The 18,495-nt window shown below is 43.0% G+C and overlaps 1 protein-coding gene across 2 annotated transcripts; it reads left to right on the top strand.

The window, feature by feature from the left end:
- The first annotated feature begins 360 nt into the window (after nucleotides 1–360).
- Nucleotides 361–9,152, top strand: Dynlrb2 (dynein light chain roadblock-type 2). Of its 2 annotated transcripts, none has more exons than XM_059262539.1 (3): nucleotides 361–434; nucleotides 7,651–7,818; nucleotides 8,923–9,152. In XM_059262539.1, the coding sequence occupies exons 1-3, from the start codon at nucleotides 416–418 to the stop codon at nucleotides 8,964–8,966; spliced, it is 231 nt and encodes a 76-aa protein (XP_059118522.1). In that variant the 5' UTR covers nucleotides 361–415; the 3' UTR covers nucleotides 8,967–9,152. The 2 variants fall into 2 exon arrangements, with proteins under 2 accessions (XP_059118522.1, XP_059118521.1); XM_059262538.1 differs by lacking the exon at nucleotides 361–434 and adding an exon at nucleotides 5,022–5,058.
- Nucleotides 9,153–18,495: the final 9,343 nt, after the last annotated feature.

Here is an 18,495-nt window from a genome sequence, read left to right as displayed (position 1 = left end):
GCTACTAAAAGATGACCTATGGTAGATTTCTGGCCAATATAAAAACAAACAAACAAAACAAGCACCACTTCTCTAGCAAATGAGGATACTTAAGCTTCTAGGGAGCCCTTATGAGGATCTCTGTCTCCACTGGGGCTGAAGCCTGGAAATCTGTCTAGGTTCTCTACAAGTGAAGGCTTCTTACACAATTTCTATGTGAGATCTAACAGTTTTAAGCTTACCTCTTAAATAGCCAAGCATATAGCATGCAGCTCTCAGTTAGAGAAATAGGGGACTAGGTATCTTCCTAGATGTTCTCTGTAGAGTTGATGTCACCACAGAGACCCTTCTAGCTAATGGTGGCCCTAATCTCTTGCAGACAGAGGTGGAGGAAACCCTCAAGAGAATCCAGAGCCACAAAGGGGTCATTGGAACCATGGTGGTCAACGCAGAAGGTAACTCTTGCCATAAGCTGACTGGGCCCCAAAACAGAGGCTCACTGGAGACCCATTTATTATGTTAAAAGTGAAGACACTTATGTTAGATTCTAAACTTAAAAGCATGTTTTGTCTGTCCCAGACCTAGCAGTTATTCATCAGACATCTATAGGATACCTACTGTATACCAATCACTCATCTAAGACACACTGCCTACAATGCCTATGTATCCCTAAGAAATATTACACAGTGTCTTCTTCAGAAACTCTGGCAATTCACATCACTTCAAGAGGGCCAGCAAAACTCTCTCGTTGAAAGGCAGGGGAAAGTTATGTGATTGGCAGTTTGATTTCAGCTTAATGTTATAAAGGCTACAGTACAGAGCTTCAATCTTCATTTAAAATTTAAATTTCCTGTTATCATATTAGGTAAAAAAAGTTTACAATTCATTTTTATTCCTTTTAATAGCAATTTTAATTTGTTGTTTGAACATTTCATGCAGATATCTTTCATATGTGTATATAATATATCTTAGGCAACTCTCTCCCCTACAGCCCCCACCAAGTCTCCCTGGGACCCCTCCAACACAAGAATTCATTTCATAGCATTTCTGGAATAGTCCTGTAAATAACAGGCAGGAAGGAATAATTCATTCCCAACTATGAGATGTGGGTACTCACCTGGGACTCACTGTCTCTGAACCATCATCGAGAATCTGCATAGTGAGTCTACCCATGGCTCAGTGGACAAAGTGTGCTTGCGGACAAGCCTGAAGACCTGAGTTCTCCCCCCAGCAACCACGTGGTGGAAAGAGATAACTGACTCCAACAACTTGTCCTCTGACTTCCACTTATGCATGTGTGCAGGTGCAGGTGTGCACACAAGTATCTGCCCCCTATAGGAAGACTCTGCAGAGCATGTTCCCTGGCTCATCGCTCCATGTTCTGCCTCTCAAAGGTCCCTGCTTATCCCTCTGCTAAGTCAGGCATGTGTTAAGAGTGAAAGGTACGAACATTTCCAGAGAATTCTTTGAAATAAGAGTAGCCGCTTGTAATAATTCACAATGGGTACAGTCGTAGACTTGGCTGGTCCCCAGCTCGGTGTTCTGGTGCAATCCACCAGTAAATGGTTATTGTGCAACCGCCAGCTAAGAGACTGATGAAATTCTGCACTCTGTCTCCTTGTCATCAAGGATGGAAAATAACCCGAGTCCTGGTGGCTGCGGCAGTTAGAGGAGAGGACCATCGAGTGCCCAGTTTAGTTGCCAACAGTTAATGGGATTCTAATTAAAGAATTTCTGAGAACTTTGATTTACTTGCTTGAGATTTGCAGAGGAAACATTTGGCTTGTTTTAGAAAATAAAAAAATAATAATTCTGCTAAATGCATGTAGTGATGGACACTACGATAAATTCACTGAGCCTGAGGAATGAGGAAGGAGATAGGATTGTCTGTACAAGAAGTCAAAAGCTGGGCTGTGTATTTCCAGGAAGTGGTCAACTCTTGGGGTAGCCCTGGTTAAACGGACTCTGCTTCCTAGTATCTGCTACAGAATCCCCCACCCTGACTTACAGGAGTTACCTGTGTGACGTCACAGGGGGGCCCTGTGAGTTTGCTTCGGCTGTGACAGCAAATACCACACACACCTTCGTTGGCTTTGAATAGTAGAAACGGGGCCTGGGGAGAGAGATCTATCAGTTAGGTGTTTGCTGCACAAGTGTGAGGACCTGAGTTCAGATCCCCAGCACCCGTGTGAAAAGGTAGGTGCAACATCTATGCTGCTAGAATACAAGCATCTGGGGAAGAAGAGACAGGGTATCCCTAGGGCTCCCTGGCCAGGGAGCCTAATGGACCAGTTAAGTTCCAAGTTCTGTGAGAGACACTATTTCAGTAAAATTAAAGTAAAACTGATGAGAAAGACTCCCAATGTCAGCATCTGACCTGCGCATGCACCCATGTACACACACACACACACACACACACACACACACACACACATACACACACACCACACAAAAAAAAAAACTCAGCAAAAATTTATTACGTCTCTACTTGGAAGGTTGAAATTGAAGCTTCACTGGGCCATGGTCTTTCTGAGGAATCTGTGGCTGGAGGCTTCCTGACCTCTTGCGCATTTCTCGTGGTAGTCAGTCATGGGTGTTGCTTGGCTTACAGACACATTACCCTAGTCTATATCTATAAAGGCCCACTCTAACCCAGTATGGCTTCATTTGAACTGATTGCTTCTACAGAGAACCTTTTTCCAAACAAGGCTGTCTTCTGAAGTTTAGGGTGGACTTAAGTTTGGGAGAACACTTCAGCCCAGTACAGGCACAGGCCAATGCCTCTAATGAGTTTCCTTGGAATGCCTTAATCTAAAGCACCCAATGCTGGTGAGGTGCACTAGATGTCTGAAGAACACCACATCAAAGAGTGATGGAGAAAAGATTTGGATCCAGGAACAAAAGCAGGGAATGAAGCAACAGGACACATTTTTGGATAGTTTATGCAGCCAAGTGCATACATACACTCCAAGTAAACATGGGGAGCTGGGGTGTGGCTTAAGTGGTGGGGTGCCTGCCTAGCATGCATAAAGCCTTGGGTTCTATTGAATAAATACAGCTTGGTGGAACATACCTAGAATCCCAGAACTGGGGTGGTGAAGCAGGAGTTCAAGGCCATCTTCAGCTAGGTTGAGGCCAGCCTAAGCTTCATGGTGCCCCATCTCAAAGAAACAAAAATAACAACAACAACAACAAAAATAAAACAAAACAAAAAAGAGTGAGGAGGGAAAAGTTGAGATGTCGGAGTGATTCTCCCCAAGTAGTGACATTAGAAGTAAAGTTTGCTTTCCTGCACTTCTCAGTGAAAATTTCAATTTCTTGGTGAAAGCAACAAAAATGTTATTTTTAATACCTAACTGCCTAGCTTTCTCTAACTGCCACTAGAATAATATTATGTCAAGAATCAGGGCACTTTTCAAGGGTTGTGGAAACTTGATTTCTACCTGACATCAAATTAACCCGTTCCCCAGCTTATTTTTGTGGTGAGGTAGTCAATGACCCAAGTGTGCCAGGGCTGTTTACTAATGGCATGTGGTATAAGTTGTGTGACCTCAATGTAACAAAACAGTCTTAATAGCCTTCTCAAGTGTTGCTGGAGGCATCTCTTATTACAGTTCAGCTTCACAGCCTTCAGAAGTCCTGGGCAATTTAGTACTAAAAGCAGGTCCCCAGGACACTATTGCCACCCTCTTGTTCTCTGCTGGTGACTGTGGTTGACAAGCCTCGTAGACAACGTGTTAATATCATTGTCAGCTTGCCTTGTAGTTAATTAAGTAGGTCTATTGTGTTTATCCATTTAGATGGCATCACACGCCAGGTTGTGTACTGAGCCTTTGCTTTGTTTCCAAGACACAGGCTTCCTATTTAAGACAAAAAAGAAGACTCCATTGTTGTTTCTGAGTGGTCTAGGTTTCAATGACAGACGACAGTGGATTCTTTATTCATTTTAGTTTCCCATTTATAAGAACCATCATTGTAACACCAATATGTAAATATCCACCTCCCAAGTACTCAAAGCTGTCATATAGTCTTTTATGTTTAAGCCCAGTTTCTATCAGCTTTTGACTTTAAATATTCTTGAAGCGTCCAACAATTCATCATTTGAATATCATTAGATTTTATCAGTCATTCAGACCGTTGGTTCCTTTACTACGGAAATACAATCTACCCAGCAAAGCACAAAGGCGCAGTTGCAGTGGCAAACTGAAATAATGACTCCCAGCTTCTCGGGATCACAGGCAGTCATATCCTAGAGTGGTGCCATAAATTCAACAATATCAAATTCTAAAATGCTCATATGTTTTGTTCAGGGAGCTCTGTTTTGGAAATGTCGACAGGTTATATAGCCTTGTTGCTAGAAGTCATAGACTGAGCACAGCCTAAATGCCTGTCAGGAGGTCATGCAAATTACATGTATTACAAAGTAGACATTCAACTGCCTGTTAAACAGTTTAGCCCTGTATGTTCTACCAAACAATTTCCTAAAGGTATTAAATAAAAATATTAGGGCGCTATTAAAATAGAAACTATACACACAAACACATATTCTTGAAGAAAGGTAGTGAACCACTTATCACTATATGAAAAACTAGAATACAAAGCAGTCGTCAGTATTTCCTCTTTGTTTACACAGTCAGGTACATGTATACACTTAAGTATGGAAGAATGACAGAGGGTGAGGCAAGCAGTACAGCCCAACTGGTAGAGAGCTTACCTTGAAAACATGAGGCTGTGAGTTCTGATCCCCAGCACCACAGAAAGAAGAGGAGGAGAAGAAGGAAGGAAGGAAGGAGGGAAGGAAGGAAGGAAGGAGGGAGGGAGGGAGGGAGGGAGGGAGGGAGGGAGGGAGAGAGGGAGGGAGGAGGGAAGGAGGGAAGGGGGAGGGAGGGAGGGAAGGAGGGAAAGAGGGAGGGTGGGAGGAAAGGAAGGAAAGAAGGGGAATGGAGAGAGGGGCAGGATTAGGCACAGATTATAGCGATCACATAAGTGATAATTCAAAGTGATTTTTCAATCACTTTTAGTGTATTCCTGGATGGAGATGTAAAAAACTAGGACCGATGATTGTTTCTCAGAAAGGAGGTGAGTGAGGCTGGAGAGACGGCTCAGTCAGTAAAGTGCTCTCCTTGAAAGCACAAAGACCTGAGTTTGATTCCCAGTGGGTGTGGTGGTTCTCATTTATAATCCCAGTGCCTGAGAGGTATAGACAGGAGGATTGCTGGGTTCATTGGCCAGCTGATATATCCTAACTGGTAAGCTCCAGGCCAATGAAATACTCTGCCCCACAGGGGATGAACAGCATCCCTGAACATGACACCTGACACCCATGTTTGTCCTTTGGCCTCCACAACACACACACACACACACACACACACACACACACACACACACACACACCAAAGCAAGTGAGTGAACTTTATGCCACGTACTGAAATAACTTTTGGATCTGTTTTTATAAAAGAGCTGGCCTAAAACTCACAACCATCTTCCTGTCTGGGTTTCTAAAGCACTGGGGTTAAAAACATTCACCACCACACCCAGCCTAAAAATGCATTTGTTTGTTTGTTTGTTTTTGAGACAGGGTTTCTTTATGTATCTCTAGCTGTCCTGGAACTCATTCTGTAGACCAGGCTGGCCTCAAACAGAGATCTGCCTGCCTCTGCATTCCTGAGTGCTGGGATTAAAGGCGTGCACTACCAGCCCAGCTTAAAAATACTTTTAATAGATTAATTTAACTGGTACAAAGCAAGAGCTCATTAAATACTTCTTAACTGGTTGTTTTGTCTTGTTGGTTGGTTGGTTGGTTGGTTGGTTGGTTGGTTGGTTAGTTGGTTAGTTGGTTGGTCTGGGAGATTAGAGACAAAACCCAGGGCCTTGCATTTGTTGGGCAAGCACTTTGCCACTGAGCTAAATCCCCAACCCTGACCTCCTGATTGTCTGCTTTCAAGGATCTGAGAGTGAAAACATCCTATGTCTATAGCTGTGCATATGTTCTTCAGAAAAGTGACCTCTTTTATTTACTGGCCTGGATTACAAACAGACAGACTCAACAGTCCAAGCCTCTGCTTCATGGTCTTGTCGTCATCTGTGCTTTGAAGAATTTATTCTGGTTCTATTTCTTATCCTGACACTGAGCAATTCAGGCTTCAATGGTTGTCAGTGTTTAAGATATGAAACAAAACTGTCTGTCCAAAAGTCTCTCTGGAAGCTGGGTACCTGGTATACTACTACTTCCCACTGGCTGCAAGTCCATGCTTTGTGACTTCTTGGCTATGAAAGACAATAGACTTCCCTTGGGGAGAAAGTGGACAAGAAATAATATTAGAGAAATGAATGGTTTTCTCTACAGAATAGGTCACGCTGTGAAAGCTGGACAGCCCTTTGTTACTGTTCTGGAGATGATGTTATCGCAAAGAAATTCTAGTCTGCTTCAAAGTCAAAACTGACAGTCTCCCACAGTGTCGTGAAGCCTTGATAAAATTCTAAGATAGTAATCCTTTGTCTTTGAAAAATGCTCATCTTTGGTATTAGTTTCTGGAGCTATGTTTTCTGAAGGAAAACCTAAGAGCTGCTTTGGACTTTTGTTGACTGGCCTTAATTCAGATGCTTAAGGAATTGGATAACGATCCCAGACAGACTCTTGCTATGTGTCCCCCTGAAGTGAAGGCACACTTCAAAATGAAATCCCTAGAGTTTCTTCCTGTCTGACAGTTCTCAACATAATCATAATCTCAACATAATCGGCACGATCAGATACAATGTGTGTGAAGCATCTAACTTGCTGGCTGCTGCATAACACACACTGGGTGCTGGGGGCCCAGCCGGGGCTTGACGGCTTTGAACTGTATTAATTCAGACTTGCATATTTGTCTGGCTAGGATTTTTTAATTAAATCAGTAGATTTAATCTGTTCTAATCTCACATAATACAGCAACAGAGTGAACAAGAGGCCAAATTTAATAATGCTTAAACAGAAAATAAGCACAAAACAGGGACACCCACCCAGAAAAGTCAGACTCCTTGTTACCATATTTTTCTAACATAAAATTTGTTTGCAAAACACTGTGGAAAGAATTAGAAATTAGGCAGTGCTGTCCCTTTGTGGCTCATGTTTCAGGGAAGCAGACAAATGCCACATTATAGACCACATATTTCATAAGTGGGATGTCTTGATAATGCATATATATAAATATATGTGCAATTGGGATTAAATTATATATATACACGATTAGGATTAAAATGACCAATTAACACCTTACAGATGATTTATGCACAAAAATATTCACCACAAATTTACTATTGAATATGTAAAATACCAAATATCCAGACAATATATTGATCCTATTACAACATATCCATACAATAAAAGCATGCAGAGATGAACAGTAATGGCAATGACATTATTGGCAAGGGAAGCTTGAGTGTTCTGACTTAAATAATGAGAAAGTCACAGTCAAATCTGTAAACACCACTTGACTCAACTCTACTTAAAACTCTATATAGACACAAAAAGATGATAAAAACAAACCATAAGCTAAAATTGATGCCAGCTAGTGATATCCACCGTCAGTTTTTCTGCCATTACAAGGATGAGTGATTTCCAGCAGTTTTTACAGCGCACATATCTCTCTTATAATCAGGGTGAAAATAACTCCAAATTAAATCTCCTCACAGGCATTCCAATCCGAACAACCCTGGACAACTCCACAACAGTTCAATATGCGGGTCTTCTCCACCAGCTGACCATGAAGGCTAAGAGCACGGTCCGGGACATTGACCCCCAGAACGACCTGACTTTCCTCAGGATCAGATCGAAGAAACATGAAATCATGGTAGCCCCAGGTAACTGAACATGTCATTTCATACTTAAAATGCTTTTCTACCTTACTGGTTTAAAACCTTGTTTCAAAGACGGAGGGATATAGAGTCTTGTCAAGGGTATAGATGTCAATATGTAGTGCGAGACATAAAGCTTTTTGATCACAAAAACAAATATGTTTCATTCCGAAAAGCCAAACTCAAACATTGTATGACATTAGCAAATAATCTGACCTTTAAACAAGCTGAATTTTCCCATTTACACTTACTAGTTATCAAAATAACTGGTACAGGGACTAGGACATCACTGGAAATGGGTTTGGAGGATTTCCAGGCTCATCTTGCTTTTGGTTCACTCTGCTTTCTGGGTGTGGTTGAAAACACTCTCTCAGCTGCTCTGGCCCACTCAGCTGCTATGTCTCCACTCTCATTATGGACTCTCTTTTAGTTTTCATTTTTCAAGTGTGTGTGTGTGTGTGTGTGTGTGTGTGTGTGTATGTGTGTGTGTATATGTGTATGCATGCACACACACACGCATAGAAGAGAGCGAGTGCTTTATGTGTGTGGGTGTGTGGGTGTGTGGGTGTGGGTGTGGGTGTGTTTGTGTTATTTAAAAACAGGGACAGAAATGGCAGAATGGCACAGGGACTCTGAATAGTGGCAGAAGTGACCCATCCTGGAAATAAAGTAGGAAGTGTATCCAAGGCTAGTTGTGTGTTGTCTCCCTGTGAGGTCAGTGTGACCAGCTGGTCTACTGAAAGACATGGCCACAGAGTCACTTCCTTGAAGGAATTATGGTCACTGTGTTTCTGAATAATTGTGTTATGGCCACAAACCTAGCATATAGCACATGATCTCATCAGATAAGTAGATAAAGTTTTATCTGCTACTGCACATAAATACCACTTGTAGAATATTTATTATAACTAGTCATGCCGGGGACAACAGACAAATGAAATTATAAATGCTGTGCCATGTCTGTGTGCTTCCAACTTCTCCAGTGTGCCATGGTAATTCTGATGTACAGCCATTGTCTACCCAACATCCATGTGTTGTTTGGAAGAAGGCAGGCTAGCTGAAATGTTCATGGATTAGATATGAATTAACTTCATTCATGTTTCTCCCTAGATAAGGAATATCTTCTGATTGTCATCCAGAACCCATGTGAGTAGACCTGCTGCAGCCAACTCCATCCTCGTGATGTTATCTGGAAGCCCTTCACTCCTCTAGTCCATAATATTGACCCTAATTGAGTCTATAGACATGCTCTCCTATTTTGACAACAAAATGGTCTACATGTCTCCCTTAGCCCCTTTTGTCTGTACTTTTGCTGTATAATAAACAAATTCTGCCATTTATGACCCTGTTTTTAAATCACACACACACACACACACACACACACACACACACACACACACACACAAACACACACTAAAAAAAAAAAAAAACTAAAGGAGAATCCATAATGGCAGCAGAGGTAGGGCAGCTGAGGAGGCCAGAGTAGCTGAGAGAGTATTTTCAATCACATCCACAAAGCAGAGTGAACCAAAAGCAAGATGAGACTGGAAATGCCCCAAGCTCACTTGCAGTGCCCTACTTCCTCCAACAAGGCTCCACATCCTAAAGGTTCCCAAACAATGCCACCAACAGGGACCATGTGTTCTCATTCAAAACACCACACTAAAGGTCATTCCTTCAGTCTAGAAATTGCTGTCACTAAAGCTAGAACTCTCATTTTGCCTGTTTCTATGACATACCACAAATTTTCAGAGGAGCACTAAAGAAGCTACAGAAAGACAAGGAATTCCCATGCTCACAACTTTGGGTGCTCCCAGGTTGAAAAGAACAGGGAGAAACAGAGTGGTTTTCAAGTGAGGTCATCACTGCAGCTCAAAACTGTAGCGAGTATTTTTCTCTCCTGCCAGCCAGCTCCCAAATAATGACACGGAGACTTACTAGTTTGGAATGCTCAGCTATCTTAGGCTCATTTCTGGCTAGGTCTTTTAGCTTAAATTAACCTGTTTCTCTTTATCCACCTTTTGCCTCAGGGCTTTTTGCTTTTCTTTCTGTGTATCTTAATTCCACTGCTGCTATCTGGCTGGCTGGCAGCTGCCTGACTTCTTGCCCCAGATATATCTCTTTCTTTCTCCTCTGCCTCCCCTTTCTTCTTCTCTCATTCCTCCCATTCTTCCTCCTATTTATTCTCTCTGCCCACAAGCCCTGTCTGTCCTTTCTCTGCCTAGCTATTGGACATTCAGCTCTTTATTAGACCTATCAGGTACCTTAGGCAGGCAAGGTGAAACAATGCAACACATCTTTATATAACTAAACACATATCCTTACATGGTTAAACAAATGCAGCATGAACAGATATGACACACCTTTACACAGTTAAAGTAATATTCCACAGGATAAACAAATGTAAAACATCTTTGCCTAGTTAAAATAATATTCCACAACACTGTTGTCCTTCATAAAATCCCTCAGGCTGCTGCCTCTGTCACAACTGGCTAAGGGGACCAAGAGTAGATCTTGGGTGAAGTTGTGTACACAAAAGACTAAGGATAACTCCAGAGAATTTTGCCTTTACTAAATACTTATAGCATTCAGAAAATGTAATAAATGCAATAGGTTCCTGTACACCTTCAAACTCACACTGAGTAAATAGTTACATTGCATTATGTGTTTTATACCCTCCATTTTTGTTAAGCTTTTAGTCTTGAGATAACTGAAAATTCATGTGAGATAGTAAAAAAAACAAAACAAAACAAACAAAAAAACAGATGGTGAATGCTCCTTTCTCCAGTTTCTCCCTGTGGCAACATCTTCTAGAACTCTAAAACTGGCACAACCAGAAAGTTGACATGACCCAGTCAAGAAAGAAAATATTTCCATACTTGTCTTGATTCCAAAGCTATCTACTGTGCCCTGCCTCAGCCCCTGACCCATGGCAATATGAATCTAACCCCCACTTTCAGAATTTTATTCTATCAAATGAATGGTATATGTGGAACAATACTGTAGGTAAGCTTTCAGGATCTACTTTTTACTTTGGATATTCATGCAATAAAAATCAACAAAACATCACAAGGCAGACCTACAGACAGCCTCTTGTCAGATGTCCCAGTTTGGCTTCCTCAGGAGCCCACAAGTACCTCACCTATGTTTCTGCCAGTCATCCAAATCAGGCTAAGAGTGAAGGATGTCACACAGTAAGTTTGTTAGCTCACCCACATCCATGACCCCTATTTGCATCCTGGGAGGCTAATGTTGACGGAGGCACATGCAGAGAGAGGAGGACGGAGGTAGACCCCTAAGGTTAAACTGGCTTAGTCTCAAGTGATCTTAGGAAAAGAGACAGGTCCAAAATGGACCATACCCAGTGCCATGATAACAATGGGCTATGCAGCCTAATAGACAAGTTCATCCAATGATGCTTGAGCCCTACAGCGTAACTCAGCACTACTGAGAATGTAGACTGTCTGTGAATACTTTTTAAATGCTCTCCACATAACAAACTGAGACCCACTTCACAGTGGTCAGGACCCAAAGTTTGGGAGCCACTGGTTCAAAATGATTCTTTCCATTTCTTTTATTTGAGATCAGTGTGAGCCTCAGAGCTTCATCTGTAAAATGGGATGATCAGAAGCCCAATCATTCTGTTTCTGGGAACCAACTGAGCCAGTGCAGATGAGCAGGAACTGGGCTCATGTGGATTGCTTGGCTGCTTCTCAACAGTGGCCCTCAGTGGAGTGACTGAAAGGAGTGGACAAGACACAGGAGCAAGCTCCAGTGAGTGCCCTACGGCCCTCCCAGCACACACAGGTCCCCACAGTTTCAAGCAGAGGACCAGCTCTACCTTCAGAGAGGAGACCAATGAGAAGAGCCTGTGGGTATATCAGGATCTGGTACTCAGCCCTGGGAATGAGCATTCACAGCAAAAATGAATTGTCAAGTCTGACAGAAAAGCCATTGCCCCATTCTCTCTCTCTCTCTCTCTCTCTCTCTCTCTCTCTCTCTCTCTCTCTCTCTCTCTCTCTCTCTCTCTGTGTGTGTGTGTGTGTGTGTGTGTGTAGAGGAAGATGCCAGTGACCTGCTCTATCACTCCCCATGTCAGTCCCTTGAATCTGGGGCTAGATTGTGATCCAGCAAATCCCAGACATCCTCCTTTTCCCTACCCACATATCACAGTGCTGAGGTTACAGATGTACAGAGTTGTGCCTGGCTTTTTACATGGGATAATGGGAGTTTCAAATTCAGGTCCTCGGGCTTGTGCTGAAAGTGCTCTTTACTTACTAACTCAGCTTCTCAGACCCACACATCCTATTTTGATGCACTCCATAATTACAGGTTACTCAGCTGAGATCTTTGTCATGGGTGAAGGGTTTTCCTCTTCTCTCATCTCAATAAAGATGGGATATAATCATGCAGTCCATTCCTGGACAGCTTCAGTTTCTGATAATTCAGCATACATGAGATCTTGTTAGAATTCAAAAAGCAAAAAAATGCATTAATGAGAAGGGAAGTACTGTTTCACTTAAAATTTTCAAACTTTCAGAGCTGGAAAGAACTAGAAAGCTCACTTGCCCAAGCCCTTGGTTTGACAGGTAAGTATTTCACCTAAGCTGGGTCTAGGTGTCTTTAAAACATCAAGTATGTGAGCATGAAGTGGTCTGGCTATGCCTGTGGAATTGGCGTACATGCCTGTATTAGGGGCTCATATGAGATCCCTCCACACCTTTGAAAATTGCTTTCAGAGGATACAGAATTGCGTGTTGTTTTAAAATATACCAGAAGAAACATTTGGATCCTAAATCTGTCATCTCTCCTTAGTTTCCAAGCCTACCCTGAGCTCATGAGCAGATGCATGGCTGAACAGTAAAGCCACTTCCTTCCGCTGGGCCAAGTCAAAAATTTCAAGCCCCATTTGAGATAGAGTGGTGTGAAATCTCTGGCAAGTGCAGATGGCACCACTGCAAATGCCAGGGCTCCATGCAGGCTCCTTTGGGGAGGAAGGCCCCTCTATCCCACTGGGCTGGGAACTCACCGAAGTCTCCTTAGATTTGCACCAAGAGTTAACTCTGATGGGGACAGAGACTGTGGCAGTGAAAGGTAGAATTACAGAGCCAATAAATAGCACTTGAAGCAGATCTTGTCTTGTGGAGTTTGTACCATGTCTCTGTTCTAGCACATGGACCCCCTATTCCCTCTTGGATTCATAGCAGCTAAGTAATGAGCTATATTTCAAAGATGACTGCACATAAAGACTAACGATCCAGACTCATCCAAAGCCATTGGTGGATTTTCCTTGCCTACTAAGAAATGCAAGCCTGGCCTCATGCTGTGTCTCCTTTTAATCCAGCTAGCTGTAAATTTTACCTGAACAACAGGAGAGCTGTTTGCAGTGAGTGTCTCCAGGGGGACAGATTCCTAACCATAAATATTAACAATAATAAGCCTCAAAGTCAAGCTTAAAAACCAGCTGAGCGCACATTTACACATCATTAGCCCCATGAACTACCCATCTTCATCTCTGAAGAGCAGGACTGTTCATTGGAGGCTTTGGGGGATCTTTTCAGAGCTCCAATTTGAGACTGCCTATCTTCTTCTAAAGCCAAAACTACCATAGGGTGTGTGTGTGTGTGCACATGAGTGCAGATGACTGTGGAGGCCAGCAGCGTGCATCGGATCCCCTAGAGCTGGAGTTAGTTAGTGGTGGTTGTTAGCTACTCTGTGTAGGTACTGGAAACTAAACTCGGGTCCTCTGCTAAAGCACTATTAACTCTTAACTCTCTCTTCATCCTCTTTTCGTGGCTTTCAAAAAATTATAATTATCTCAAATACGTGTTTGGCACAAAGCAAAATAATCTCTTCCTCCTGTTAGAAAGTCATACAATGTCCCTGAAATGGGAACTAGAGCATGTGGAGATGAACTGACCATATTCACCCAATAATATTTGCTCATATTGGTATTGAGAAAAAAATGAATGATGTTTGGGACCAGAGGAGTTTCCAGTTGGTGGGCAAATCTCCAAGTAAGGATTTAACAAGAATAAAAAGCAGCTCATGTCCTGAGAGACGGGGAGGGGTCTCCAGCCTTCCCTTAACACAGTCACCTCTGCTAATGGAAGCTCAGAGGTCTCTGGACAGCTTGAGACATTTGAGGCTGGTGATGTTCTCTAGTGCATTCATTCTGTAAGACTCGACATGAAGAGTTGACCCGTATTTCGTGACCTTCTCCCTGAGGAGATAAAGACAAACACCGGCTTCCCCCAAATGGGGTAACGCTGAGAGAGCAGAGTACAGGTCTACCAATGTCCAGCATAGGAGACCACGGCGTTTATAGGGGTTACTTCCAGAGCAGGGGTGAGGGTTACTTCCAGAGCAGGGGTGAGGGTTACTTCCAGAGCAGGGGTGAGGGCTACTTACAGAGCAGGGGTGAGGGTTACTTACAGAGCAGGGGAGAGGGTTACTTACAGAGCAGGGGTGAGGGTTACTTACAGAACAGGGGAGAGGGCTACTTCCAGAGCAGGGGTGAGGGTTACTTACAGAGCAGGGGTGAGGGCTGCTTACAGAGCAGGGGTGAGGGTTACTTACAGAGCAGGGGTGAGGGTTACTTACAGAGCAGGGGTGAGGGTTACTTACAGAGCAGGGTAAGGGTTACTTAATAGTCATGTGGGTGGGTCCCAAATCAGCCACATCACCAAAACATATCTCACCCCAGTATGGATGACAACTCCTCATAGCTGCATAGATTGACTGTCTCCCTCAGTCTTCCACACTCCGTATCTAGCACCTCCTGAGAACGTGAAGCCAAGAATAACACACAGCTGGCAGGGAGATACAAAAGAGAGTGGATGCAATCTCACAGGGAGGTCTAATGATACTGCCGGACACCGCTGTCTATGAGGGAACTTCGACAGTCAACAGGTATGCTTTTGGGGTCTCTGGCCGGTACTCAGGAAGCTCCAGGGAGGTGATGACAGCTGTTATGTTTGGAGGAACGCATTCTACAACAGCTGCACCCAACCATTCCTTGAACTCAGAGGAAAGAGGATGAAGTCCTATCACTTCCTTCTGGGTCAGACCCTAGGGAAGGTACTGGGTCCTTGTTTCTTTCAGAATACATGGCTTCAGAGGTCTCTTGACAGATGTCCTGAATCTTTTTTTTTCTTAAATTTTAATTTTCTTACAAACCTCATCTAAATGTGTGCTATTGAAGTGTATGCCAGTGCAGATTTTAAACTTCACTTGTGTTTGCTCCAATGATGAAAATATTGATGTTGTCTAGTATGTGTACTTTAATCATTTATGTAATTTTAAAGGTTAACGTTAAATTTAATAACAAACATTATTTAAGTTCAAATTGATCATAGCACGTATGCTTTAAATGAACAATTTTTAAAATGTATTACTATTAAGAAAGAAACAAATGTTATTAATAACTAGAATCAGAAAATCAGATGATAAGTTTTTTTCCATTAGCAAATAACTTTATTATTAAGTATACATTATTTTTCTTCCCCCAATAATTATCACTATAAAAATGGAGTAACCTCCTGAGTCAGCTTTTACAATGGTTCTTTTCCTGGTAGGTCTTTTCTCACTTTTTTTTTTTTTTTTGTAATACAATTCAGTTCTACAGTTCTACATATCAGTCAGTCATGGATTCCCTTGTTCTCCCCGCTCCTGCCCTCCTCACTTCCCCCCAGATGATAAGTTTTAAGGGACTGAAGTTTAATAGTAACAAATTGTCCCTGAAATACAAAGTGAGATTTCTTTTTTTATTATATACTATTTTATTTTAGTTTTTTTTTTCATTTTACATTCCAACCACAATTCCCCTTCCCTCCTCTCCTCCCACTCCCCGCCAATCTCACCCCTACCCCCACCCCCCATCCACTCTTCAGAGAGGGTAAGGCCTCCCACAGGGAGTCAACAATGTCTAGCACATCAAGTTGAGGCAGGACCAAGTCCCTCCCCCTCTGTATCAAGGCTGAGCAAGGTATCCTACCATAGGGAGTGGGCTCCAAAAAGCCAGCTCATGCACCAGGGATAAATCCAAGTCCCACTGCCAGGAGCCCCACAAGCAGAGCAAGCCACCCAACTGTCACCCACATTCACAGGACTTGTTTGGTTCCCTGCAGGTTTCCCAGCCGTCCATCCAGAGTCTGTGAGCTCTCCCTAGCTCAGGTCAGCTGTCTCTGTGGGTTTCCCCATCTTGATCTTGACTACCCCCCCACCCCCCCTCCCTGATTGTACAATCCCTCCTCCCTCTCTTCAACTGGACTCTAGGTGCTCAGCCCCATGCCTAGCTATGGACCTCTGAGATGTCCTAAGTCCTGAACACTGACCACACGCAGAATTTTAAAATTCTCCTTCTTTGGTCACCTTTACAACATGGGACATGCCAGAGTTGACACAGTGTGGGCTGGAAGTCTTACTCTAATACTCACTAGAAGAAACAACAGCTCCTTTTATCTCGGCTTCTTGTCCCCCAAAATGGGAGAATGTCCACTACAGTGGCCTTGAATTCTGATATGGTATAGATGCCAATTATTAACATGAAGAAAATATACCCATAGTGGTCCTGATTTCTGATATAGTACAGATGTCTATTTTATTATTAATTATTATTATTATCAGAAATTTAAAACATATTTAACATAATAAAGTCATACACTACAACCTCTCTACTCATCTTTAGCCATATGCATAAATATAGGGCTCTAATCCTGTTAAGTATACGGTTTTGTACAGCTCCTTTGTCTGTGGTTTAATATACATTTCCACATGCTTACCTAGCAGTTATACTGGTTTTTAAAATATCTAAATGTAATTTCTTTCATATGATCGGGAGTACAGACCCTGTCCAGATGAGGCCAATGAGAGGATGGATGTATCCCTGGTATTTAGATTTGGAAGAGTCAGAGAGGAAGTTCTTCGTGACTGAGCTGCCCTGTGAGCACGTGTTAGGAGCAGCTGTATTTCCACAAGGTGCAGCAGAGATCACAGAGCAAAGCGGAAAGGTGGGGGACTCATCCTGGGGCGCCCCATTTTCTAGCTTCTCAGATGCCCTTAGACCCTTTGATGCTATGAGGTGGCCCTAGAGCTTTCTGTAAGAAGTCCTCCCCAGGTGAGGTACATTTCTGGAGTAGATTTCTGTGACCTGAAACCAGAAGGGCCTTAACTAACAGACTGGTGCTATATCTGGGTCACCTCCGGCTGCTTTATTTACACACAGCCAAGGAAGCAGGGCAAGGCCTAGCGGCTCCCCAGGATGTATGCGGTAATCAGAGACCTGAACAGATGGAGTGTGCTCACCTTCTCCCTTGCTCCAGAACATACCCTGTGGCTTTGCTAGACAGGAGTGGGGTGCTGATGGACCCTCAGGAGACAGAACTCTAGAGATAGGGAGGGACTGATACGTGGCTCTCACTGGGAAATAGGCTTTATTTTTACTTACGAAGTAGCCTTTGCCTCCATCATTGACTAGAAAGATTGGACATAGGGAAAGCTTCCATGTGAACTCAAAGAAAAGAAGACTAAATCAACCAGCCTCTCTTCGGCTTTGTACCTCCCAGAAACATCCGTTCTTTTTTCCCTTCAGCACATACAACTTCAAGATTTGCTCATTAGATGCCACAGACTCCGAACACTCTTGGCAGACGCAAAGGTCATTTGAAAGTATTTGGCCTGGACACAGCAGGTCATTGTCAAGGGCACCTGGAGTGGTGGAAAGCCACATGGAGAACAAATAGGTAGAGAAATATAAGACAGACTTGGCTTCCTCCTGTCCCCTGGTCCTCACAAGGCAATATAGTGTAGACGAAAGGATACTGTTGGGTAGCCAAAGAAGTCTACCTTTGTCTCCCAGCCTTCTCATCAATAATAAAAATGAGATGAAGAAACAGTTAGAAGAGACACAGCACCTGACATTAATTATCATCGACTGTGGGGTGGTAATATTGGATTCTTAGAACAGTCTCACTATACAGAGGAGAACAGGGCTTGGAGAAGTCTAAAGGTCAACCGAGCCTTTTCACATCAGAGGAGGCATCCAAACGCTGCTACATGACTCTAGCATCTCCCCCAATCACCTTTACTCCGCTCATTCACCAGATACATGGCAAGGAGATTACTCCCCTGTATCCTCAGAATCCCAGCCTCTAATTCCATAATTCCCACATGCTTGGTGGTTAGGAGATGATATGGAAGTCTACAAAGCACCTGGCAGGTGGTAGATGTTTGACAGTTGGTATTGATACTGCCATGCTGCCATCATTACTATCACCTGGAGAACCAGGCAAGTGGTGGATTGTGAGCTATCACCATAAATGAGACAAGTGTCATCATTTTTAAGTCTGACAACATTCCACAAGGCTTACTCTCTATGGTCATTACTCTTGATCTTTTCACCAAAGCCTCTCAAGTCCCAGCAACACTCCACGTGATGAATAAGCTGTCAGTCAGCATTCCACGCATGTCTGGTTCACACTTCAGTACTTGGGAGGAGAGCCTAGTAGAGGACCTCTCTAAAGAGGTCAACATCTCCTTCCCAATTCATTGCAGATGCACTGATCTCTGGATCATAGGGGTGGTTGGAATGGGGTCCACCAAGTTAATGAGTACCCTTTAAGTAAGCCTTGTCAGCTAAACCCTTGAAGCATATGTAAGACTGGATTTTTACCTTCCAAACTT

Source organism: Peromyscus eremicus, chromosome 5 (assembly GCF_949786415.1).
Source record: "Peromyscus eremicus chromosome 5, PerEre_H2_v1, whole genome shotgun sequence".
Taxonomy (NCBI): domain Eukaryota; kingdom Metazoa; phylum Chordata; class Mammalia; order Rodentia; family Cricetidae; genus Peromyscus; species Peromyscus eremicus.
Note: the sequence above shows the minus strand (reverse complement) of the source record. Positions and strands in the feature narration are given on the sequence as shown.

What these genes read in the sequence shown, in the direction of transcription:
- Dynlrb2 (XM_059262538.1), top strand. Translation starts at nt 5,037, where the DNA reads ATGATTGTTTCTCAGAAAGGAG. An exon ending in GATTGTTTCTCAGAAAGGAG is followed by an intron (nt 5,059 to 7,650) that starts GTGAGTGAGGCT and finishes ATCTCCTCACAG; the next exon opens with GCATTCCAATCCGAACAACC. An exon ending in TGAAATCATGGTAGCCCCAG is followed by an intron (nt 7,819 to 8,922) that starts GTAACTGAACAT and finishes GTTTCTCCCTAG; the next exon opens with ATAAGGAATATCTTCTGATT.